This window comes from Seriola aureovittata, chromosome 18 (genome assembly GCF_021018895.1).
Source record: "Seriola aureovittata isolate HTS-2021-v1 ecotype China chromosome 18, ASM2101889v1, whole genome shotgun sequence".
Taxonomy (NCBI): domain Eukaryota; kingdom Metazoa; phylum Chordata; class Actinopteri; order Carangiformes; family Carangidae; genus Seriola; species Seriola aureovittata.
The window spans coordinates 22,114,371-22,141,039 of NC_079381.1; the positions used below are offsets into that span (position 1 = coordinate 22,114,371).

The window sequence follows — 26,669 nt, forward strand, 5'->3', positions numbered from 1 at the left end:
AGTAAGTTCAATATCTGTCTATGAAAAGGTGAAGTGGTGGCAGAAATCAGAAATACTCCACCACTGTCCACTGACCCCCCCCCCCCCCCCCCCCCCTGCACCAGAGGTCCCAGGTCATGACCCTGAAGACCAGGACTGGGCCAGACCTTGTTTTTGTGCGTCCAACCATGTGGCCTGGAGGGTCCCGGTGGGGGGGGGGGGGGGGGATATAAAGAGCGTCTCTCTCTCCCCTCTTCATCTTATCTGAGTGGAAGAGCAGCGGATCGACAGCCACGAGCCTCTCCGTCATAATGAGACTGGATCGTTTATTTGGACTTTAATTACTCCTAACCCTTTTTTTTTTTTTTTTTTTTCCCCCCTTCGGTTTGATGTAAAAGTTGATTCATTTCATCAGCAGACGAAGCGATGGATGCGCCCCCACAGACAAAGACAGGTATCTGCAAACTGCCTCCGGCTCGTGTTTTGTGTTAAGAGAGGAAAGAAACTTAACTGAAACAAAAGCATTTTCCTGCATTAAACCCAGCTGCGTTAATGCAAAGTTTAACCTACAATTTATATAAGTACGTGAAGTTTGTTTATCTACTTTTAAAAGTCATTTTTCCGCCTTTTGATGTGGTGTAAAAAAAAAATATATATATAAGAAGAGACTTTAAAATGTGAGAGAAAGCAGTTCACATGTTCACACACTTTGTTTTAAAAAAAAAAAAAAAAAACCCACTATCTTTTTTTTTTTTTTTTTTTGTAAAGAGTTTAAAAAGTGTAGTTTGAAGTAAGCTTTTCTAATAAATGTGAACGGAATTTGTTAAATGTGTGTTAAACCGTGTGTGAATTCCGCCGCTTAATCGTAAGAAAATGCCGTTTTTTAACCGTTTTTTCTTTGATAACCCGCAGCCGTTTAGTTGCAGTGTTAGAAAGCATAGTGGGTGTCAATATAAAGTGACGGCCATATTTGCCGGTGCCGCTGTTGTAAACAAAAAGTGAGAGACAGACGCTTCACTGAATTTCGGGTCATTTTTATTTCTTTAATTTACAATGTCTTTGGGAATGTCTTATAAACCCAATGTCCATCAGCACATTCCGGGAACTTCTGGGAACCAGGGTAAGGAGAAAATGTGGGAGAAAATCAAAGTATCCGTCGGTTAAATCGAGTGTTAAATTCGGGGTCTCGGAGAATACCTGGAGAAAGACCGTGTCTGTAGTTTTTGTCCAGTTATATATATAGGGTCAGATCCTGGGAGCTAGGCTAATTCATATCCGCCATTATTACTAATGTAAAAGAGCGCCATCCGTGATATCAGTCGGCGGGGAAACACGGTTTGGGATGTAGAAACGAGAAGGCGACGGTTCCGTAAACGTGCTTATCCGTCGTCCGGGGTCCTGGTCCCGCCGGGTGGGTGCCGTTACACGGTGACAAAAATGTATCACTTCTGTCTTCTTGAGCCAGCCTTGTTCCGTTTCCTCCATGATGCTCCTCGGTCGGAGCTGCTGATCGATCTGCCTCTGAATTTTTTTTATGACTCTTCGAGGACATCTCGCGTTGGAGGATGAAAATTACAAGCGAACAAAGCAGCAGGGGAGCGAGGGTTTTTTTTTTTTTTATGGAGGAGAAAACCCCCACAAAAATTGGTTATTTTTTATTTTATTACCGGGAATAATGTTTGTTTTTGTGGTAAATATTGGATGTTTATTCCCAGTGGTGGAAATAGGATTCAGATCAGAGATCAGAATTACTGATACAGGTTTCAGTACTGCATTTAAAATGTTATTTAAAGCCATAGAACAGATTATAAGACAATGGGGCACTGTCCCATTGTCTCTAACATAAGAACCAGGGCCATAGATTCAACCTCTTTTTGGACATATTGTGATCTCCTGGTCATGTTTGTTTCTATTTTTGATCTTATTGATTTTTTTTGTATCTTTGTATCTTTGGTTTTCTGTCCTTTATGGTGATATTGTGTCAATTTCTGATCATTTTGTGGTAAATTTTGCACCTTTTTGTAGTTGTTTTGAGTCTCTTTATAGTTGTCTGATTTCCCAACAAGAAATGTCGCTCTGACCCAGGGGCCCAAAGGGTCAGAGGGCTGCTAGGAAGTGAAACCAGTTTCAGTGTTCATGTTTGTTTTAAGACAGACTTGAAAATAATCTGAACCAACCCTATTGAGTAAAAGTAGATATTTCAGCCCCGGTCATGAAGCAACCTTTCTGACCACAACTCAGTGTTGAATCAGGGCTGTGAGAGTGAGGGGAACAGTGGAACTAAGTACCCAGGGTTGATAGTGAAAACTATAATAATAATAAACGTTAGGAATTGCTGTTTAGCTGCTCTGAACTTTACACTTTTGCTGTGTCAACAGTTGGAAACCTCCAGTCTCCCTCAGCAGCTAACCTGGCCACGTTGCAGTCCTATAGGCCCCTTCTGAGCGACTATGGACCTCCATCTCTGGGATTCTCACAGGTAACTGCTAATGTGATTGCCAATGTTGTATATATTTTGGAGTAGAGGCGATTTTAAGAAGGTAAATACACTTTTTTTTTGGAAAAAAGCATATCACACAAGCTATTATTCAAAGCTGAGTATATTCAAACATGTCTGGAGGGGATCCTTAATTAGTGTTGGTGCAATTTTTGTGTTTTGTTATTTGGCTATTGTGTTTCCCCCTCACCTCTGAACCCAAACCTAGTCCCATTACAGGAACATTGTACATGTAGGAACCTCTTCTTCTGTTCCTATTGTAGTGTTCTCAGTAAAACAGTGCTTTCCACATATTAAAAAAAGGATGTGAAAAGTGTTGAACCTGGCTCATCTTGCTGTGTTTGCTCTTCCATCAGGGCTCTACTGGAAGCCAAGTGCCTCAGAACAAATATGCAGAGCTGCTGGCCATCATCGAAGAGCTCGGAAAGGAGATCAGGCCAACATATGCTGGAAGCAAGAGTGCAATGGAGAGACTGAAAAGAGGTAACCGTAAACCTGGATGTGCATGTGTAAAACATAGTGTAATTCAAAGTTTGTTCATCTAATCTGTCTTCGTCTCCCCTCACAGGAATAATCCACGCTAGAGGGCTGGTGCGTGAATGCTTGGCTGAGACGGAGAGAAACGCAAGGTCCTAGCTACGAACACACATTCCTCCCTGCAAGAAGAACTAACAGTCTGCGTCTCATGAAAACAATAAATAACTTGCATGGCATTTCCTTTGAGAGGAGGAAGTAAATGAACAAAGGATGAGGAGGCAAGCTCCTAGAGGATTAAAAAAAAAAAAAAAAAAACAGTAACACAGTTCATGACTCCTGAGGGTTCTGGAGGATCATTTAAATCATTTGTGGGTTATTGGAATTCAAATGAAAGGATATCATGTGTTTTTATGCCCCACTTTTGGGATCTTAGTTTTGACTTCATATTTAAAAGCATTGGTTTATGCATGCGAATGGGCCCGGGGGTTAATTGTAGACACTGCATGGCTTGTACAGGGGTAGATGGAGACGGCTTCTTTTTGATAGTATTTGGTCTGTTTTTCAGACCCCTATAACACACATGACTGAGTGAGTGAGGGACAGAGATGTGCCAAATGCATCGGTTCATTCGTGTTGAGGTTGGTTTTTGGTATTAAAAAAAAAAAAAAAAAAGGAAAATGCTGTTACTTGCATCTTTGTATGTATTTATTACTCAGTGTAATAAATTGTATTTTCAATATAGTTGTCACCATGATTCATTGTATTTAAGACGTTCATCATCCCGTCCTGATTAGCAACACTGAAACACTGAGCGGTACTGAAATAACTTCGTATTATGAATGGAAACAAGAAGTGAAGACAACTGCGGGGATTGTTCTCTTTGCCCTGTGGATATAGTTCATGTGACTAACTCACTACATTAAAGCTGCTTGTAGAGGTCAGTAACATGTTAAAACAGGCAGTGAAAGTGAACCATTGTTTACATTTGGCCTATTGAAGGGATTATTAGCCGTGCTGGGAGCATGACTCTACGTGGTGATACTGGTCCACGCTGAAATATCTCAACAACTATCGGATGGATTGTTGTTAAATCTTCTAGAGACGTTCATGATCCCCAGAGGAAGAATCCTGCTGACTTTGCTGATCTGATTTTGGTCTGTTGGTCAGACAAAACAAAACATTTGAAGAGGAAATTGTGAGGGATATTTTTTACTGTTTTTTTTTATGTTTTATAGATCAAATGATTAATCAATTAATTGATGAAATTAATCATTAGTTGCAGCCCTCAATCTTGTTAATTTACAGATTAAGAAGTGCTTTTTTAAGTTAAAGTATTTTAAGGTATTACTAACAGTAGCTTTGACTCAAACCGAGGCCCAAAATACATAAATATGTCACCTGCAGAACATTTAGGGATCTGTGAGGCGGCTTCATAAAGACAGACCTGAACTGTCATATCCTGTCAACATTTTCACATACTCATATTTACCAATTTCATGTTTTCTAGACTGCTGGTCAGGTAATTTAGTTTTAGAGACATCCCTGTAGTGCTCTGCAGTTTATGATCTGCTCAGCAGTCTGTCTGAAGCAATCTGAACCGCTGCACAGTAACATTTAAGTCATCAGCATTTCATCAGCCTGTTGTCCCACTGATGCGTTTGATAATCTGGCAAGATACACAGTATGTGGTATACAGTATACTCTGCTGCGTGTATGTTACCTGGAGTGCAAATGCAGAATCGCTGAGGTGTACAGCAGGTGAGAGTAAATGTGGTGTCAGGTTATTTTGAGTTAAATTCAGCTGTGTGAGTTCCTGGTGTAGGCTTTGAGCAAAATGGGGCCAGTGCCTCCAAAAGCCTCTGATTCGCTGCTTGTCAATGGATTTTGCTTAAATGCAAATTTGTTGAAAATATTACAATATTAACTGAGACGGGGGCCTGCACTATTAACTTATTCTGCAGACCTGTGTTCTTGAGAGGTGCTGTGTCAAAATGTAGTAATAATAATTGTTCTTAACTGCAGACATCACATCTTTGTTTTGGTGATGAGAAATGATCAGATATGAGGTGTGTAAGGTCGTTACACTGAAAGAGTAATTACTATCAATGACATTTCTTTCCTTCTTTTCTTTTTCTTTTTGTTGGTCTGGTGTGGATGGGAAAAAACAAAACAAAATGTGAAACTGACATTTATTTGTTTGTTTTCACAAGAGGTGTAAATGTTTCACAAATTATGAAGCTGTGTTTTAAACTGTCTTTCCACTCTTCTTGTTAATCTAGTCCAGATTTGACAAGTCTAGTTACAGTGTTTATTGATCTGCACCTGGTCTGATGTAGTGAAAGTGAAATCACCCTTGTGTGTGTGTGTGTATGTGTGTGTGTTTTTCTCTCATAAATAAAGTTTTAAACAGCCTTTAACAATAATACATTATTATATTGTAAAATACAACATTTCTCAGTATTATAACTTGAGTTTTTGTCCCAACAGATGTGTATACTCCTTTTCCCGACCAGCCAATAAAAACACAAAGTGAAAGTGACGACCAATCACCGCTCTCCATTTTAATCGCATTCTGACCAATAGCGACGCAGGCTGTGAACGTTACAGCGGCCAGCGATCTCTGCAGTGCAGTAGCCAACCAGCAACCAGCTAGCCAACTTGTCTACTCATAGAAATATGGATGAAATAATGGTACAAGTCAACGGGTAGGTCAACTGTTATTTAACGTAGGCTGTCTCCTGTCACACAGTGTTTGTTCTTCGGTTACGTGTGTTTATAATTTCACCGCTACCTGCGCCGTGCTTATAAAAACCTGTAATAAACCAACTTAGCTCAACTTAGCTAGCGGGCTAACCATTTGAATTGACTGTGAAGTCGCAGCAGTAGCTGTAAGGTTAGCTAGATAACTAACCAACCCAGGGCTCCCGCGGAGTTCGCAGGCAACTTTAACCGTCTGCAGCATCCGACGGCGCGGACTGACACCGAAGCTAAAAAGCAGCTAACGTAGCTGGTGTTTTTTTAAATTGTCCAAACCGCTGCAGGGCTAATGCTATCTGTCTGTGCTGTGTTGATTCTGTTGTCTGCTGGCGAAGTTAAATGGCTATTAAATCAAAACCTGGACAGTTCAGATCATATTCTGAATATTATTTAGAGTCTACGGTTCAGACAGGATCTCACACACAGGAAGCACAGGTCATGGCTGACAGGCAGGACAGAGAGGAGGATGCTAATGCGTATCGTTACACACATTAGCTTGAATATTTGTGTTTATCTTTGATTTTGTTTATGTTTTGTGAACTGTTGAATGTTGATGACAGATCGGTAAATTGGCAGCTAAGGGAAACCTAAGTAAACAATAAGTAGAATAAAGGTTATACAAATCTGAAAGTGTTTTTTAAAACAGTCCAGATTTGACAAATCCAGGTACAGTGGTTTTTTGATCCGGATCCGGTCTGATGAGGTCTAGTAGTAAAAAAAACAAACAGTGAGATCTTAAATCTTAAGTCTTTTTGTTCTCCATGTTACTCCAGACCAGATTTGTCAAGTCTAGGTACAGTGGTTTGTGACCTGGACCTGATCTGATTTAGGCTTTAGGAAAGATTTAGGGGAAAAAAAAGAAAAACAATGACTTTTGTTTCTGTCACAAATAAAATAAAGGTTTCACAAATCTGAAACAGCTTCTGGAGTTTACTTGTTAATCATGTCCAGGTTTGATAAGTATAAATGTTTTAAATATTTTAAAGTAGATAACTCACTTACCCAGAGCATACAGTGCAGTCAACTCTCAGTTTACTGTGATAGTCGGTAGTCAAAACAGTTGCTGATTAATTTTTTGATAACCGTCTAATTGTTCAAGCTCAAATTTGACATTGTTGGGTAGTTTGGTTATTTACAATGCATTATATTGCATGCATCATACGTTCTGCATGTAAAATCTGTAAAGCAACTAGTAACTGAAGCTGTCAGATAAATATAAGTACAATATTTCTCTCTGAAATGTTGTGGAGTACAAGCATAAAGTAGTAGAAAATGAAAATACTACTCAAAACTGTATTTAGGTACGTTGCATGAGTTAATGCACTTGGTTACTCTCCGCCCCAGCTGATTGCTTCTTGTTTCCTTCCTCTTCGTCTCCAGCTGTCAGACTGACCCCCGCTGCATGGGCCCATAAACATGTCCACAGATGACAGTATCTCTGAGGATGTGTCCAGCTCGGGGGCTTTGAGCCATTGCCATGTCAGTGCTGATGGGGATGGGGGTAAGGAGAGTGAGACCTCTTTGGTGTCCTCTGAGGGGACATCAGCCTCGGGGCTGGCCGTCTCAGAGGACAGACACACAGCTTCCCAAACCACAGGAGGCACTGTGGAGAGCAGGCCCATGGACATCACACCAGCATGCAACAAGATCAGGTGCAGTGACTGTAAACACACTGAACACACTATTGTATATAGAAAATAAAAAGACAGTAGCTGATAAAACTGTGGGCAGTAGGGCTGCAACTTACTAGTATTTTCATTATTGATTATTTAATGCCTTTTTAATTGCAATTAGCCAATTAGTCTATGAAATGTTAAGAAATTTTGTGCGTAATAATATGTGGCAACCTCATCTGAGAAGCTGGAATAGATGGGCTAATCGATTAAAAAAACGAATCATTTCAGCTCTAGAAGGAAACTTAAATGTTCTCCCACGTATTAATTGTATGAAATTTAATTTAAACTGTTCTATGTTTATGATTTTCCCTGAACTTCACAGGAAAATGATTTAAATTTAATACCCTTTACATGTGGGAGAAGATTTTACACTAATTGCCAGCAGTCAAATGTAAAGAATCATGGGAGATACAATATGCTGTAATGTGTCCGGTCTTGTTTAGTTGTAGAATATATTTATGTATTTAAAATGAGGCTGAGAGATGCTACTTGGACCTTGGTGAGAGAGGAGTTTTGATCAATAGACATGTTTTCCGTGTCATTAAAGTGTCTACTGTTGTTTTTACACATGAATTTGGTCGTTGTTGTATATAATTTTGTCGCATCCAACTTAAACACTGTATGTGATTTAATATTATGTGATTTTTACCTCAGGAGTTTGTGTCTGAGCACAGAGGAAGCATTTGAACAAGGGAAGAACCTCCCATTCATCAACCCGAGCTCCCTTGAGACCCTGAGGGCTTTGGTGCAGGAGATCCAGAGCAGTGGAGAGACAGACCCTGAGATCTGGAAGGATTGTGAGGTGAGAGATGATCACAGAGCCTGAGAGATGAGATTTATTGTACAATGTGCAAATGAGATGATAAGTGCACGCTGATGACGTGGAAAGTGAAGTTGGGGTTAGCTGCTGTGGCAGTTGTTCTTGTGCGCTGCATTTGGCAGCTGGCAGCCTCATTTCTGGGCTGTCACTTTTATTTTTTGTGCAGATCACACCTGACAGTAAGACAGACACACACACACACACACACACACACACACACACACACACACTAACCCCAACACCCCACACAGCGCCACACTGCAGCTGATCTTTTCAGACACAGGATGTGATTTGTAGGGAACAGACAACTCTGATGTGCTACAACACAAAGGCACTTCACTGCAGAGTTCACCAGGCTCCAGGCTTTTTAGTTCATATACCTGAGGAAAACACTTGTCTTCTTTGATTATTAAAATGTCCATTAAGTAGATTATGGTATTAAAATATTAAGAGAAAATTATTGTTGCTCTATACATCAGCTCTCCCTCTCTGATGGGAGTTTACATCAGAGTCGTAGCGGTGCACAGCTGCTTCCCTCAACCCTGCACAAATACACACATGCAGTGCAGACACATTTATTAGAGAAATTACAAAATTTTAGATCTTTTGTCAACATTTATTGGTTGACAGTGAAGAGACAGACGGGGGTGGGGGGGTGGGGGTGGCGGCATGCTACCAAAGTCCCTGACTGGAACTGACCGGGGGATGTTGCAGTTATATCGTTTTTGCCTTCACTATTCAGCTGCAGGAGGAACCCAGGAATTAGATTTGTTTTGATGCAAATCACCATCGTCACATACTCACTCAGTCAGTCCAAGGTACAGTGGCTTCCTCCAGGAAACTAATGTTTTATTGATTAGAGAAACCTGATTTCCATTCTGGAGAAAGCTATTTTTTTTGGCCATATACACGTGTTATATGGAGGATATAGGCCGTGCACATGGTTCTGTTTTTTCTCTGTTGCATGTCTGTGTACATGGACATGTTCACACACAGCCAGTCCACGTCCATTATCTGCATCACATCCCTCATGGATAAGATGCAGATAATGAACTTCACATCATGTTGACCCTTAGTAAGTTAAGTATAAATTGGCTGTAACTGGATTTCTTAATGACTTTTTACACTTGAGCATGTGCAAGACAAAGACTGTGACAGCACAACAGCAGGATGAAATGAAATGTCATTACACATGATGATACATCCTTCTGATCTAAATAATCCAAAGTCCAAGTAAAACTGAAACCGATAAGAGGTCCAAAGAAGTTGGTTTACACCGCAGCTCATTTGACTGTATAATCCACAGTGTCCTCTCACTGTATTCTCCGCCCTCCAACAAACAAACACACTCACGTAAAATCTCAATGTGTGTTGTATCAGAAAAATTCCCCTCCAGACACATTTTAAGACACAAAAATACTCCTGCTCGGAATAATAATTTGTCTGTTTTTCCACAAGAATAAAATCACAGCTGCTCCTTCTCCCTCATTTAAAATCCAGACATTATGAATAATGCAAATATTGTTCATTTCAAAAGTTTAACTGCTGGACACAAAATGTCTCCTACTGGAAGCGCTCGGGTTTTCACATCTCACTTGTTTTTTCATACTGAACCACGAGTGGCCTCCAAATTATTTCCAGTGTCACAAAATTCTGTTTGTGAAACTGACAAATTGAGACTTTAAGGTGAGCACAGAGAAAAACAGCTGTCTAGTGTCAAACTCTGCGCATCCATCATTCTGCACAGTGAAGCTCAGACATCCAAGAGAAGAAACAAGAGGCTTTAAGGGGGAGAAATGTAATTACTTTCCTGCTGCATGAATGTGCAGATTTACAGTAACCAGGTCACTACAGTGCATGTAAACGCTTTGTCTGATTACCTGTGTCACCTGGTTTCTTGTGTTCATGTAGACACACTGACTCACCGGGTGAGCTTCCCTGTTTCTGCCTTTAGGTGGTTCATACATTAGATGTCATGTTTCCGCTTGAGGCTTTAAGTTTAAGAAGATTGACGGTGTCTGTTTGTGAGCAATGATGGCGCGTAACTCCTGTTTTTGTTTTTTTCTCTGAGCAGGGCCGATGGCTGCATCTGTTTCAGCTGGTCGAGAAGCAATACCAAGAGCAAATCCTCGCTCAGCAAGAACAATACCAGTGCCAAATACAGGTGAGCCTGCATTTAGTCATGTCCTGTCACATGAGCTATTTTAAAGTATCCAGTGAAATAATGATGTGCTCTTTTCTTTTTTTTTCCCCAGTTGATTCAGGATGAAATTAAGGCCCTAGTTCAGCTCCAGAACCGCCAGGCCAGCATCCAGCCACACACAGAGTTCTCTCCAACTGCAGTGACCAAAACCACTACTGACACAAAGGACTATATTTTCCCCCTCATCTCCAGTGACTGCACAGTCCCCAAAAATGTGCCCAGTGACAATGACAGCCTGGCAGCCCCTGCACATACCCCTTTTAGCTCCCCTTCACCTCCACTCCACAGATCGGAGACCGCCAACCAGGGGGAGGAGCGGGCCACCACCGTGCTCAGCAGTGGATACGGGACTCTGTCTGCTTGGGAAACAGGCCTGGAACCTGCTGGGTCTCCAGGCGAAGATGAGGATGGTAGTCAAGGAAGGGAGAAGCATCACTGGTCCTCTAACTTCCAGGAAGCCACAGAGACGACTGTGATTGGATGCCAGCAGGATTTTTCCGATGAGAGGACTCTTGGAGTGGAGGATCTGAACCCATTAGTCTACCAGCAGAAAATCTCTGGGTATGTCTGAGTTGTTTATAAGACACACTAACCGCCATTGTTCTGTATTTAGTAATAAATATGTCTTTAAAAGTCTTAAATTGAACTCTAACCTGCAGAAACCCTCCTCAGATTTAGTCACATTGTCTCTGAGGAGTCATATTACTCCTGACCCTGACCTCTTCTGTCGGCAGCACCAGTCAGCCTTTGACCTCCTGGGCCCAGAGGCAGAAACTCAGGCCCAAGAAGAGCAAAGCAGGACAAGCTTCGTGCCAAATCCCAGAGTACCAGGAGCTGCCACGCAGCCCCAGAGAATCCCACAGACGAAACCCCCTGGAGAGCACAGACTCCCAGGACCAGGTACGACTCACCGAGTGGCAACAGCTGCTAAGATTTTGCAGGGATAGTAAAAAAGAAATAAAAAAATTACCTTGTGTTAATCGCTGCCTTGCATCTGGAGTGTTTTTGTTTTTGGTGCATATGTCTGTTGTGGTTGTCTTGATTATGATCCTGCTGCTGAGTCTAATCCACTCATCTCTATTGGGTTTCAGCATCGACCGGCCGGGCCGTCGTCCAGCACTTTTCCCCTGAGGAGGAGTGACAGCCTGATGTCTGAGGCATCAGGTAACAGTTCACCCACTCAGACAAAACACAGAACAATAGGGATTTGACAGTGTAAAGAAATCATGACTGTGATGTAATAAACAATGCATTATATTACAGTTTTTATGAGATGAAGCTTGTTGCAGTTACAACAAGTGACAGTATGATGGCACTGTTACACCAGCGAGGGATTTTATTATGAGGAAATGGAAAGAGATTCATTTATTCATGTCGAGAAATGTGATGTGATGTGTGTGTTTGGTAGTTATGTTAAATCCGTAGTCTGTCTCCACACAGCAGCAGTTTTTGTTATAGCCATGAAAAGAGACAACTGTCAGTGAATTATAATATATTATGTCTCATAGTTTGTTTCCTGCTGTATTTTTGACTTTCACAGCTCATTTTATTTAAATGACACTTTTTGAATTAAAGGAAAACAAGTAGAAAAAGCATTAAATCACACGGCGTGCTTCTGTGCGTCTCAGGCCTCACTTACTGGCGTCTGAATGAGAGCGAGCTGTATCGGCCGTTACCGGACAGCTTCGACAGCAGCGCTTACCTCCTGCAAGAGACGTCCATCAGTCCGGTGAGTGAAACGCCACAGCTCTCAGTGACTCCTGAGTCTGATGGCGGGATGTCCCACAATCCCTTCTGCCTCTTACTTATTAAACTTAATTATTTCTTATTTAACACTCACTTAAAAACAAAATCATCAACTTTAACATTCCCTGACTATAAGACTCACCATTTATTCCTTATAAAGTGAAATCCTAAGAGGAAAAAAACTGCAGATAAGGTCAAATAAATGAAACGGAGGAACAGATATATGTATTCTGGTGTGCAGCCTTCTTCCCCTGTGCAGAGCCCCACATGGAAATACTAATAGACTTTCACATATTGCCTTTGCATATACAGTGTGTGCATATACACACACACACATACTTAACATAAATTGAATACAAAAGGTACAGTGTAGAACACTGTAAAAAAAAATGAGTTATGGTAATAATCTTTAAAGGTTTTTCTGGGGACAGACGTCCTTCAGGAACTGAGGTGAAAACTTACCCCAATAATTTCCCTTACATGTACAGTGGGGTCCAAACGCCTGAGACCACTTCACTTAAATAAGAAAGTAGTTTCAGACTTTAGGACACCACTGCACCCATGTGAGTCTTTAACAGCAGTAACAGATCCACCGTCTTCCCAGTGTTTTGTTATCTGTGGACAATCCCAGAAGAACCAGGGGTGACTATCACATCTCCCACCAGCCCAAAAATGTGTTTGAGTAGAAAAAGACATGAAACCAGTTTGAGTTTGAGGGAGATGCACTGACAACATGTCTGCTGCATTTAGCTGCTGGCTTGTGTTGAATCTCCGTCTCTGTTGTAGACTCCGTCTCCGGAGCGTGGACTGTCTCTCAGAGAGATCTATCAGAACAAGCAGAGGACAGACAGTAGACGCTCGGACTGCGAAGGTTCTGTTACGTCCACTCCTTCGTCACCGCAGGTATTTCATCTGTTTAGTCCTCGGCTTTCACAGAGGTACACGACAAAATTGTGCAAAATAATATACAGTATATCTCACCAGCTTTAAAATGTCCGGATTTTGTAGATCATTTATTTTACAGATGTTCATATGCAGCAAAAATCTGGGGAATTACTAGAGAACTGTTGTAAACTAAAGATATTATGAGCCAGAAGAACCAGAAAATACACCTGACTGTTAACTTGATGATCTGATCTAAATTTCATCCCCCCCCTCCCCTGTTGAATTATTCATTATTGAAATTGGAAATTAAATTGAGTTAATGAATAATAAGAAATGTGTGCACACAATTAACCTGCTGTAGAAATTATTATTCATATATTAATTATTCAAATAGATATATGAAAATGCTTTCTGTGCCTTTTTTTCTCTATATATATTTTTCATATTAATGTTAATATTAATTATCGGTCCGATTAACTTTCTTAATAACAACAACCATAATAATAATTTATAATTTCTTTAGTCCTCAGCTGCGTCTAACCTGAACTCTCCCTCTGTGCGCCTCAGGTGTTGACCTTGGACCCGGTGGTGAACATGCGGCCGTCTGATCGCACCTCGGGCTTCACTTCACCCTCGCACTTCAGCAGCCCTTCGTTTGCAGCTCAGCCCCACCTCTACCCCAGAGTCGAGACCCCCGTGACCCCTGACAGCATGGCGGAGGGCAGTCCCAACCCCGGAGACACAGACTGCATCTCCGACACCTCCAGTGTTTCCGTTGCCGGACCTTCCCCGTCCAAGGTGCAGCGCTTGTGGGGAAACGCATCCCAGGCGGCCCTGTCTACCTCCCAGGATAAGAACCTCACAGTCAGCCAGCAGCGCAGAGCCAGTGCCCCCTTAGCCAGCGAGGAGGAGGGCAGTCACACCCACACCAGCACCCTGAAGCCTCGTTCGGCCTCTGGTGCGACTCTGCGGCCCGCAGTCAGTCCGCACATGGAGAGGGCTTCATCACTGGAGGATCCTGTCGTCCTTTCTCTGTGAGTGTGGCGTCACTCTGGACTCCTCATGCCTGGTTGAAAATAAACTTGTATAACAAACTAAAAACTGTAAAACAAAGAGGAAGAAAGTAAATAAAATCCAAAAAGTAAAAGTCTGTCCTCGGTGGTGCTGAACTCACACTGCTCAGTGTTTCTTCCTCAATCGTGCTTCATTCAGCATCTTGTTTACTCAGTGTTTTTGCCGCTGCTTTGTATGCGTTGCCGTTGTGTGGTATCTCATCAGGCTTAATGATTGCACACATAAATCTTCCACCTTCAACAGAATCATTAATTTCCTCTTTTCTCTGTTGCCGTCAGACTGCGGCAGAACCTCAGAGAGAAGCATTCTCGACATGTGGCCGACCTGAAAGCGTATTATGAGTCTGAGATCCAGATCCTGAGAGACAAACTCAAACTCAGAGATCTGCCCCAGGACTTAGAGAAGAGCAACCAGGCCCTCACAGACAGGTTTGTCCTCACTGTATATTACTTATTTATTGTATTTCTTTTCTTTTTTTAATCACATTTTCATTCAAAACATAAATAAATAAGACAAAACAGCCTAATACAAAATCAATAAAGTTTGTGACAGCTGAACAAACTCAGCAAATTCCAGGAAATTAAACAGGAAAATGGTGAAATTGGACTAAAATAATACATAAGTAAATATTCTGAGGTATTAACTTGATTTTTGAAGCTACAAGTGATCATGACTCATATTCAGTTGTTGAATGTCTAGACACGAATTAAGTCTTGTAGCCCTCCACGTTCCCCCGGCCTGATGTTACACCTCTGTGTCGGTTTGTTTGTTTATCCACAGGTGCAAACATCTGGAAAAAGCTCTGGCTGAAGCCACCAGCCGTATTCAAGAACTAGAGGCAACAAACAGCTCGCTGGAGAAAAAACTGGTATCATTCCTCTAATTTTCTTTTTTCAGTTTAATTCAGTTAATAAAGCAAAAAATATTCTGTTATTTAAAATGTACTGTTTCAGCAGGGAACGTCTTGTTATTTATGAAAACATAAAATGACTGAAATTCAGACCGACACTTCAGTGTCCTTAAATTCAGTTCATAGATCTTTAAAGTCATTAAACTGTCGGATTTGAATTTATGAAGTCTTAATTTCAACCTAGAACATTTTTTTTCTGAGTAATGGGTCAAATCAATAGAAAATAATGTCGCTGATTAAATACTTTATATTTTAAGTCGGGCCCGTCTCATGTTGTGACCTTCCATCATGTTTCGTTCCAAAGTTTGTTCTTAAATTTCTTTATATTTGTTCTTCAAAAGAGTCTTAAAATCATTAAACACCATCTGCAGACACTGTAATTAATCCAGTAGGAATATCTGCATGGAGTCTAATTAAGGGATCCTTAATGAAGCTCATGATGATGGATTAATATTTGGTAACCTAAGAACCGTTAGAACGTGGACATCGATGAAGTCACATCTTGTGTCTGAAACCTGAACTTTCATAAGGTTCATGTAGATTTTTAATCAGCCTGTTCATCGAGGGCCTTTTCCTCAGCTCACTGTTTTTTATTTTAAATTGTGATAATGTTAGTTAGTGTGACGTTTATCATATGCATTCAACTAATATTTAACCATCACCCCATTCCCTTGATCTCTGTGTGACTTTTTGCTCGGCAGGCAGAATGGCCGGAGCGGTACGCTGTGGCGGGTGCGACTGTGAAATCTTTGCAGCAGCGACTGGAAGAAAGCAAACGCTCGGGCAAAGAGAAGGACGCCCAGGCAGCACGTCTGAAGAGCCGCGTCCGGCAGCTGGAGGAGGCGGCGCAGAAATCCTGCAGGGAGGCAGACGAGAGGGAGGCGCGGAGGGAGAGAGAGTACAGGATGCTGCAGGATGTGAGTCTTGAGTCGTCTTCTGCACCGCAACCTCCTTATTATCATAAGTTTTTTTTTTTTTTTATATCAAATCTTTATTATTGATTGCTCCATAATCTGTGATTTAAAATGATTACACCTGCACTGGAATCATCTAGATGATGTGTACAGGGGATCATGAAATATCTGTTTATCTTTATTTTGGGGATTCATTTGTAAGAGGAAAGTTTTGTCTTATTAAATGCACCAATTGGCTCGACCTGATTGGTTTCTGCTCCAATATCGATCTTATTAATCAGATCAGGTATTGGCTAGACATGACTGATTCATACTTGATGATAATGATTCGTTGACGTTACCAAAGATTGATTCAGTCTCAATTTTCTCAAAGTAGATTTTCTGCACTTTTGGTTGCGTTGTCGTTTTGAAACACTGGACAAAGTAACGTTGAATATTATTCACAAAGCTTTAATTAAAAAGATTGATAAAGGACAGAACCTCAGAACACAAGGCCTGATGCTGCATCTTATTAATAACAAACTTTTAGCAGCTGGAAAAAAAATAACAAACGAACGCTGCAATGTTGGTTTAGCAGGTTGGTTTTGGTTTCTGATAATAGTTGTTTGTTGTGAAGTCATGTGGCACGATTACAGCCTCATGTTAAATTACATAACAATGATCCCAGTTCATTCCAGCTAACAAACAGTAACTGTTTAACGTTCACCTTCGTCATTAAGGCCTCTGTTGTTTTGTTTCTTCAGCTGCTCGGAGAATACGACTCTCTGATGAAGGAGCACGAGGGAGCGAAGGTGCTGGTTCTCTTTACGTTCAACATGTGGTTTCATTATTTGATTATCGTTGAAATACGTGATAAAAACAAAAACAACTTCTCAATACGTCCTAACAATCTTTGTCTCTGCAGAACAACCTGGTGTCAGCAGAGAACAAACTGGTCGATGCCAACGATCACATATCTGAGCTGAAGAGGTGAGTGGAAGCAACAGTATTTAATTTTATAAATTCTTGTCTAATTTTTAGTTCTTGTTCTTCTATTGTGGTGAAAATAGAAGAAACATAGAAACACCTTTTTCTTTTCTATTGCTGCTCTGCTTACAGTCAGTCCTGTGTGAAACAGTTTCTGGTGTCTAACGACAGTCAAGACACTAATAAAAACACTTTTTTTATGTTCATGCAGTTGTTTGAGCGTCACGGCCTTAAAAGAATAGTTTCACATTTATCCTCTTTCTCGCTAAATTTTAAATGAGAGAATGGAAACAGCTCTGTTGTCTGTTTGGTGAATGTGAAGCTGGAGCCAGGAGATGGTTAGCTTAGCTTAGCTTAGCGTAAAGATTAAAAACAGGGGTAAACAGCTAGCGTGGCTTTTTCTAGAGATAAAAAAAAGAAATAAGCTGCCTACCAGCTCCTGTAAAGCTCAGTTATTAACACGTCATGTCTCATGTATTTAATCTGCACAAAAACCAAAGTGTGGCTTTTATGTGCTGCAGCCAGGCTAGCTGTTTCCCCCTGTTTCCAGTCTTTATGCTAAGCTAAGTTAACGGCTCCCTGGCCACAGCTTCATAGTTACCCCACAGAAAGATAATGAATTTCCTAAAGTGTTAAACTACTCGGTTACCACAGCTTCACACTAACAGAGTTACTGTGTTCGCATGGAGAGCTCACAGCAGAGAGGTGACATCATAGCTGTAGTTTGATTATTGGCTTCAGATCCATCACTGTCACATTGTCATTGGCCGGCTCGGGCAATCTCGTAAAAAGGCTGCAGCGGAGAGGAGAGTGGACAGATGGAGAAAAGAGAGTTCATCAATAGAGCCCGACGATGGTCTCTGTGCTGTTGGGAATAGATGATGCCGAGGCCACGCAGCAACTTTTCCTCCGCAGGATCAGCTCTGCCTGCAAATTGGCACCGACAGAGGCAGCGCATGGACTCGGCATTGATGAAATGTGTGGAGTCGATTCAGCGGATTCGCAGGCAGATAGCAAAACTGCAGCTCGCGCAGCGTCGATATGCGGTGGGTGTCGTAGGAAGGCTTTAGCAGTGAAACGCCTCACCTGGAGGGAAGGCAGCCAGGAGAAAGAGAAGATGAGTTCCAGACACCTGAGAGTGGCCGTGGGAAAAGAAGGAAACTAGGAAAGAAGTTACTACAATGTGCAAGCAGCAGTTTATCCCTTCAGTCAAAGAACAGCACAACAGCTGAGACACATAAGTCCGGGAAAAGTGTAGAGACATGAGGATCCGTCCACAACACTAAGTAGATGTCAGACCATCAAAACGGAAAAGGTTGTAAAATAAAATAAGATATGCGAGAACACTTCCCTGTTTTACGGCTCTAATGAAGTCACGTAGCGAGAGCAAGAAAACCTCCGAGAGACGTTTAAAGATTGTCAAACTAAAACAGGAGCGGCGCATTAGAGGCCAATCGTGGCAGCAGAAGGAATTTATCACCCGCAGGAGACAAAAGTGTTGAGATGAAGGTCGGCTCTGGGTCGTGTTCCTCCTGTGTGTGGAGGGAAAGACGTTCACCGAGGCTGATTGAGTTATGTGCCACATGAAGAAGGAATTCCTCAGGATCCTTTAAACACACAGACTGATGTCTCCATTTCCCAAAACACTATTATTTCATTTTTAAACGCTTGTATCTTTTTAAAGATCCACAAGATCTGTATCAGTATATCTGATGCTTAGTCTTAATCACCTGTTCCCTCGTAATCATGTGACTGTGTGTGTGTGTGTGTGTGTGTGTGTTTCGCCTCAGAGTAATCTCCAAACTGGAGTCTCAGGTGAAGCAGCTGGAGCATGAGAACCAGGCCAGAGCCCGTTACGCTTCCCACAGTAACACTCAACCCTCTGGAGCAGGGTAAGCGCCTTCCCGCCACTGTTGTTTTTTCTAATATTTTAATATTTCTGACTCCTGCAGCATCAGGTATCCAGAGACGCACGTGACACAGAAGGAAAGCGACGCACAGGCTGCAGCACTTTGCCATTAGATTAATTTAAAAGCTCTGATAATATATGAAATCTTGCTTCTTGCTTCTCTCACACACTGTATCAGTGCATCATGATATTAATCTCTTGTTGTCATCATAAGATCTGTGTGTGTTGGATGTTCCTAACAGCTGCTAAATACTGAATTTCCTCTTGACGTGTCCACAGTCTTTTCCACCATCCCGACCTGCTGCTGTCCCCCAGTAAATGCAAAGTAGATCCAGACGTCACCCGCAGGAAGTCGCCCTGTCCTGCGTCCGACCAGCTGAACGGCGGCAGAAAATCCCAGTTCCCTCAAACTAACCAGTCGAGTATGCACAAGAGGTCACTGTACACAATAAGCGATCAGTCGTCAGGACCTGGAAGCTCCGCGGACACCTCCTCAGCCGGTGGGAGCTGGAGGTGAGTCTTTACCCCCGTGGATTTGCCCCCAGCCAAAAGTTAGTGAAGATCTTCGCTGATTGGTTGCGATCCTGTCCCCGCAGGTGTGCCTCTCCTCCAGAGTGTGAGCAGTCTCTGCCTCAGACCAGACACCAGGAGCAGAGCCAGCGGGAGGCCGCTCGGAGAGACGCGTCCTGCGCCCTGACGCCCATGATGAGGGCCCTGATAGAGCTGGAGGAGACCAGAGCCACCGAGAGCCGGGCCCCCTGTAAGAACAGCTCCACCACCCACAGTATGACGAACACTCGCTCACAGCACTCAGATTTAAAACTCAACGTCTGTCTCATTTCCCCACACTCCTTACGCGAACACAGAGTAGATTTCTGCGTTTGGGAAATTTAGATGAACTATCAGAGTGAGTGAGACGGTCTGAATCCAAATTTACAAACGTAACACACACATTCCTGCGAAGTCCTCGAGTGCTGAGGCGCTCTTCAACTTCCACGAGGGACGTCAGGCGGATTTATTTTTGTGCAGTACGCTTCCGAGTGCAGACTTCACCAGACTTTAAAAATTCATGATGAATCATCACCATCATCATAACCAGAACCGATCTATGTTTACACGTCTTACGACCCTGACTCAAGTGGCCACAACAAAAAAACGGAGACACACCGTGGTAAAGATGAACAAAAGAATGTTTTTATTAAAGCAAATCAAGACGCCAAGTTGAACGTTCTGGGTACGAGGTGTGGAAATCGGTAAAGTCAGTAGATTGTGGTGTGTGTGAGCGAGGCATGTGACGTAAAGTGCAGAACTAATCGTAAGGACTGAAACTATGACAACGTGACCAAACCCAAAAAACGTGGTGTGACTGTGGCGAGGAGCAGAGAGGTCAGTAGGCAGCCGCAGCTTAAATACTCCGCAACACACAGGCGTGGTTGTGTCTGTTTCCGTTTTTATTTTTATTTCACACATGCAGCATATGCACATTAGTTTGTTCTAATTCACAGTGCAGGACAAGCACCAGCTAATAACTGATGCTGATGAGAGCAGTTCAGACATGTTTAGAGATGGGTGACGGGATCAGGAACTATCGATGTATATTCGTTTATATCGATGGAAATCGGGGAGTTCTCAAGCGCGTATTGTCCCCTCGCAGACGTTTGGATTCAGCCGCACCAGCAGGAGAGGAAGGGAACAATGGCTGCAATCAGTTTTTCAGTATCTTAGACCTTGTTGTGAAGTGACTGGGAGCAAAATCAGAAAACTATTCAACGTGCTCTGAGGTCAATGACAGCAAAGCCGGAGATGTTCGTTAGTATCAACGCGGACGCAGTTTCCTTTAAACAGAGACTGGCCAGTTACAGATTAGTTAACTGTTCTGTTTGTTGATTCATTACAGGCGGATGAAACAAGCCGCACACACAGAACAAGTCGGTGTTTTGAATCGGTATGTTTGTCTCCGCAGGGGTCGGCAATCAGAGGACCACCGTGGGTTTTGTGGAGCGGAGGCACAAAGAGGTGATTCAGGAGCGAGTCGGGCTCCAGGCAGAAAGAGAGGCGGTTAAACCTGGAGGAGCGGCGGTCGGAGCCGAGCGAGGAGAAAGAGGAGGAGGAGAAAGAGGAGGAGGAGAAAGAGGAGGAGCAGCAGCCGGAGCGAGAAGTCACAGTGGAGCAGAAAGAGCTGCAGCTCTGCTGAGGGCCCAGAGGAGTCTGTCTCCAGAGGGCCACAGATCCTCCTCACTGCCTCCTCCAGCACATCGAAACATACCCACAACTACACCCAGTACGTTCTCCCAGTCCTTCCACACACTCCCAGTCCTTCCTCACACACTCCCAGTCCTTCCACACACTCCCAGTCCTTCCACACACTCCCAGTCCTTCCACACACACTCCCAGTCCTTCCACACACTCCCAGTCCTTCCACACACTCCCAGTCCTTCCTCACACACTCCCAGTCCTTCCACACACACTCCCAGTCCTTCCACACACACTCCCAGTCCTTCCACACACACCCAGTCCTTCCTCACACACTCCCAGTCCTTCCACACACACTCCCAGTCCTTCCACACACACCCAGTCCTTCCTCACACACTCCCAGTCCTTCCACACACTCCCAGTCCTTCCACACACTCCCAGTCCTTCCACACACTCCCAGTCCTTCCACACACACTCCCAGTCCTTCCACACACACTCCCAGTCCTTCCACACACTCCCAGTCTTAGTCTTAACTAACAGAATGACATGACAAACTTACAGCGACATGGACTGCGTTTAAATTAAGTCATCCACTTTTTTTAAATGATATTTTTCACGTTTAAACATTTGCGTCATGTTCGTAGAGACGTCCGTCCACAGTGAAACAACATGAAACCTCCTCTTCTTCTTCTTCTTCTTCCTCTTTGTCGAATGAAGTGGGACAGACGGCCCAGATCACCAAATTGTTATTTTAACGTTGTGTCATCACAGAAAAAATGGAGATGGAACAAAATGAAAAGAAATGACAAACAATAAACACACAGATATTGTACAGAGGACTGTCACATCTTTCTACATTTTAATGGGTCACTAAAAACCCTCTGGAGAAAGCAGTTTCTAATTAACGCTGTGTTGCTGTATTAAGGTTTTAATTAAAGCTGAGCTGTTCTCTCTTCCATGCAGCAAAGAGAGAGACTTTACTCATGCCTCTCTCTGCCAAGTCCAGCCCTAAACGCTGCCCCACGGAGAACTACTCCACCGCTTTCGGTCACTCGATGCCAAGAGAGGAGCACCTGGTCAAGAGGTGAGAAACGCACATCATCTCGTTGGCGCCTTCACAGGTGCTGCTGCAGGAATTTAAAGTCCCAAGTTGAGGTGTGGTGTCTTCTTAATGACAACAACCTTCAGGGTGAGTCACAGTGACGGTCTGACACCGATCGCGACCGTCACGTCTGAGCTTCTCCTCCACAGCTGTTGCTTTTAAAGAGGCTCAGGCCTAAAAAAAGTACCAATAATAACCGCAGACGAGATAAAGCAGAGTGGGTCTCGCAGGAACTCACGGCTCGTTAAAAATTCAAGATCTCAGTCCAGCAAGCCTCAAAGACAAAGAGAGGAAGTATTCAGCGGTTCGGTGATGAGGCTGACACTGGATCTGCTACGTTACAGCTGTTAGACTGAATGTAAAATCGCTTTGTGTGTCGTCTGCAGGTTTGACGAACAGGTTGACCAGAGACGTCACTCATTCCACAGCAGCAGCCCCAGGAAGAGGCTCCAGTTCACGTCAGCAGACAGAGAAGACGGTAAAACGTCTAATAGATATTTAAAGAAAAACAAACATCTAAGTTAAAGTGAAGACGCCCCGGGTTGGGTGGGTTTGAGCTCAGATCTTTGTCTCTGAGGTTTGACCTGATTTTGTTTGTGGTTTTAATATTAAAGTTAACACCAGAGCAGTGTGAGTAATTCTTAATACTGTGAGAACGTTTTCTGTTATGCTTCATATGGTTTAATATACAGACTTAAAAAACAGTAGAGCACATGTATTAGAAGAACTTTTAAGCGATTTTCTGCTTCTTTAGAGTCGATCCTGATATTTACTGAGGATTTAAAAACCTTGTTTTAGCATTAAACAGCCAAATTATTCTTATATATCCGTTGTGTATTGAAGAAAAAGCTGTAGCCAGTGAGTGTAAACGTCGTCTCTTCAGAAGGAATAAATGGGATCATGTCTTCCTCTTCCTCAGACCTTCATCAGCCGGACTCCTCCGGCAGCGTGAAGCCTCTTGATGGAACCTCCCAGCTGGGCTGGGAGGAGCAGGGAGCCTGTAGTGGATCTGAGCTGCACGACTGCTTTGAGGACTCGGCCCCGCTCTTCCTGGACAAACTCCACTCTCTGGCCGAGGCTGAGAAACTGTTTGACGAGCTGACGCAGGAGAAGCTGCAGGTGAACCAGGACCCAGTTTTATTTATTTATTTATCAACACAGCAGAGGAAATGTACTAGAGGGGGTGTGTGTAGTGGCACACTTTGTCTGTGACACACAGGCCTCGACAGAACGACTCTAATCCACCTGATCTCTTATGTAAACTGGACCTGAGTGTTTTTATTCTGCTGCTAAATGACGTCTATTTTTAGAAAGTTCAAATCCACAACCTCCTTTCTGCCCCTCCCCCTCACTCTGTCCTGGCCCTATCGGAACACACACACACTCACACACACTCACACACACACCATTACCCATCCAACTAATCTAATGAGTCCAGTGAATCTGGGTCACGCGGTCATGTGCCGGTTGTTTCATCAATATAATTATTTTTGTTAATTAATTATTAACCTGTGTGTGTGTGTGTGTGTGTGTGTGTGTGTGTGTGTGTGTGTGTGTGTGTGTGTGTGTGTGTGTGTGTGTGTGTGTGTGTGTGTGTGTGTGTGTCAGATTGAGGCAGCTCTGAGCCGGATGCCTGGAGCTGGCAGCAGAGTGAGTCTGCAGACCAGGTTAGATGAGGTGAGCGTTCAGATATTGATCATGTTGATGTAACTTTCATCACGTTGTTTGGTTTTGAATCAGAACTTAATGGTTTGATGATAAATTATTCAAATCATCTTCCCAGAAAAAACCATCAACCTTCCTCTTGTTCCAGCTTCTAACGTGACGGTTTGCTGCTCGCCCTTGTTTTAAAGCAAAGTGAAGACGTCGCCTTGAATTCTGGGAAATTATGACGAGCATTTTTTATTATTTCCTGACATTTTATAGAGGAAACGATCATCAATTAAGTAAATTTTTTCTTTTTAAATACAGTAGTGTTTAATTAAATTTCCTCCCGTTACACGACCAGAACGATTACTTGATTTGGAGATTTTATTTTAAAAATGTATCTGCAGTAATTTTGATAATTAATTAATAGTTTTTATAATAGTTGATTTCTAGCGATGCCAGCAGCGTGGCTCGTGATGTCAGTCGCTCTGACACGAAACCTCGTACACCTGAACAGGTGTAATTATACACACGTCATTCCCTAAGCATCACACGGTCACAACACTTCTGTACCTTCCCCAAATAAGGCTGAACTATATGTGTGAAGACGCTATTGGTCGCTGAAGTGTCACATGTTCTGACCTGATTAATATTACATGTGTCCTGTTCTTTGCTCTACTTCGCTCGAACTTCAGTAGAAGTAGATTTGGGCAGTTCTCTCATATATGAGACCTTGGTTTCCATAGTTACAGAGGATAGTAAGTGTCTCCATCTGGACACTGTTATTATTGTGCATTTAATGACTTAAGCATGAAACTTTCTATAAACCGTCAAGTTTATTTTTAGACACGGAAGCATTTCAGATTCGACCTCTGTGACGGTCAAATTTCAACTTTTTTTTTTCCACAAGCATAAAGTTTATATATTAGTTTAGTTTAGTTTATTTTGCACAATTTAAAATACATAGAGAATGACAAAGAAAACAAATAGCATACAGGCTATAAGCAAACATAAAGCCTCCACCTGAGAAAATTAAAATATCACAACATTATAAGAAAATAACGCGAGTGCGTAAAAGTAACGAGAAATTGATAGATTCAAAATATATATAATAAAATTAACAGCAATAATGACGGTAATAACAACATAAGAGCAAAAAAAAATGTGTTAATATATGTTAATGATGTTTTTATTTTTATGCTCTTATTACACAAGCGTTACACAGAGCAGCAGCTCAGTTTCAGTCTTAATGTCGCCCACAGATTAATCTAACGTAAATCAGACTGCCCCCCCAGGCTAACTCAGGCCTAGGACCAGTGTTACCATGGTAACAACCAATGCCCTAAACTGCTTTGTGCACCAGATGAGTCCAGACTGTTTGTCATGTGTCTAAGACACAGTCAAATCCGTCTTTGAGAAACCGGCTCCTGGAGGAACCCGACAGCTCAGGGGAGTCGCGTTCAGTCGCCGTGGCCGAGAACGAGCTGCTTGTTTTTATGCTCCGCAAACCAGAACCGTCGTCTTAACACGTCTTTATGAGCCCGACTCTCAGGAGAGAGAGAGAGAAATTCATTCACACCCCGCGTTTTCCGAGAAGCTGGAACCTGGAGTGTGTTTGACATGTTTTGATCGATGACTGAGTTCGACTGTTAATCGATTACGAAGGTGAATAAAATCCCTGCCTCACTTCCTGTCCTCAGGTGGCCTTAGAGAATCGTCTGGAGAGACTGAATCGTGAGCTGGGATCCATCCGCATGACTCTGAAGAGATTCCACGTCCTCCGCTCCTCTGCCAACATATAGCAATGTCTGTCTTTTTACATTACAGTGTAGATGCTACGACTTAGTGTCTTGGTTTTTATACACAGCACTGATTGTCCTTCAGTCTCTCTCTCTGTGCCATAAACCCATCTGTACAGCGACTCTCCTCGCCACCGGTTTTTATACGTATTCATTATTACTCGGGGATATTTTTTATATGTCGGAAAGATATTGCAATTTTTGGAGTATATTTTTAGTAACACACAGATTTGTAAAGTCGTTTACTTTTTTAGTCACTCAGAAATATTAATATGATATGTTTTACTCGCCATATTCAGGTGTAGATTTTTAAATCAGCTGTGTTTAAAAAGACTTTCCAGCAGAGACATTCATCCATTTGGGGAATATCACTGCCATTTTCTGTTCTTGTGTTGTTGGAAATTTGGCATAAAGTTTATTTATTTAATGTTTTTATACTTCAGAGATTGTAATTTCGTTGCATTTCTTTTTATTTTTTCTCTTATTTGTAGGTTTTTACTTTTCGTTTTCAGCCAAATCATCGAACTTGAAGGAAAATATTTGTTTACTTGAATCTAATCGCCTTTTTTTCTTCGATTACTTTCCCTCACTGCTCGTCACTTTTTGCTGCATATTTTAAATTTGCTACAGGACCGAACCCTCCAGACTAGAGCCACTTGTAAAATCCAAACCAGCACAGTTTTTCAGCGCACACACACACACACACACACACACACACACACACACACACACACACACACACACACACACACACACACACACACTTCTCAGTGTCAAATCATCGGTCGGTTGTTTCTCCTCGCGCGACGCTTGAGCACGGAGTTTCTTGCACTGCTTCCTTTTGCTGCACAGTTTTCCTACAATGACATGGACTTCACTGGAACTATAATGTTGTTGTTGCACAATAAATGAAGCTTTGTTTTTTATAACTGGAAGTGTTGCTTCTCTGTTATTCCTCTTCATGACAGACTAGTTCATGTGTTCCTGTGGTAGAACACAGAGCTCCGAGACAAAACATGTCTGACACATAAATAAATGGGTTTTGCTTGAAAGTTTTTTACACATTTTCACATGAGAAAAGTCGATGTTTGAACTGCATTTAAAATACTTGTGAT

General features: G+C 42.4%; 2 protein-coding genes across 4 annotated transcripts; both read left to right on the top strand.

Annotated features, from left to right (window-relative positions):
• The first annotated feature begins 214 nt into the window (after positions 1 to 214).
• Positions 215 to 3,690, top strand: LOC130186039 (cyclin-dependent kinase 2-associated protein 1). Of its 2 annotated transcripts, none has more exons than XM_056402746.1 (4): positions 215 to 433; positions 2,358 to 2,458; positions 2,833 to 2,959; positions 3,045 to 3,690. In XM_056402746.1, the coding sequence occupies exons 1-4, from the start codon at positions 406 to 408 to the stop codon at positions 3,110 to 3,112; spliced, it is 324 nt and encodes a 107-aa protein (XP_056258721.1). In that variant the 5' UTR covers positions 215 to 405; the 3' UTR covers positions 3,113 to 3,690. The 2 variants fall into 2 exon arrangements, with proteins under 2 accessions (XP_056258721.1, XP_056258720.1); XM_056402745.1 differs by lacking the exon at positions 215 to 433 and adding an exon at positions 919 to 1,099.
• Positions 3,691 to 5,545: 1,855 nt separating this feature from the next.
• Positions 5,546 to 26,483, top strand: LOC130186882 (M-phase phosphoprotein 9). 2 transcript variants are annotated; one of them, XM_056404203.1, is made up of 24 exons: positions 5,546 to 5,658; positions 7,091 to 7,362; positions 8,041 to 8,188; positions 10,281 to 10,370; positions 10,462 to 10,970; positions 11,144 to 11,309; positions 11,501 to 11,573; positions 12,038 to 12,138; positions 12,942 to 13,058; positions 13,608 to 14,074; positions 14,393 to 14,542; positions 14,895 to 14,982; positions 15,726 to 15,941; positions 16,682 to 16,729; positions 16,843 to 16,907; positions 18,695 to 18,796; positions 19,093 to 19,326; positions 19,410 to 19,597; positions 20,777 to 21,094; positions 21,970 to 22,090; positions 22,495 to 22,586; positions 23,028 to 23,227; positions 23,717 to 23,785; positions 25,456 to 26,483. In XM_056404203.1, exons 2-24 carry the CDS (start codon positions 7,127 to 7,129, stop codon positions 25,555 to 25,557), a joined length of 3,900 nt encoding a protein of 1,299 aa, XP_056260178.1. In that variant the 5' UTR covers positions 5,546 to 5,658; positions 7,091 to 7,126; the 3' UTR covers positions 25,558 to 26,483. The 2 variants fall into 2 exon arrangements, with proteins under 2 accessions (XP_056260178.1, XP_056260179.1); XM_056404204.1 differs by having other exon boundaries at positions 19,410 to 19,573.
• The last annotated feature ends 186 nt before the right edge of the window (positions 26,484 to 26,669 follow it).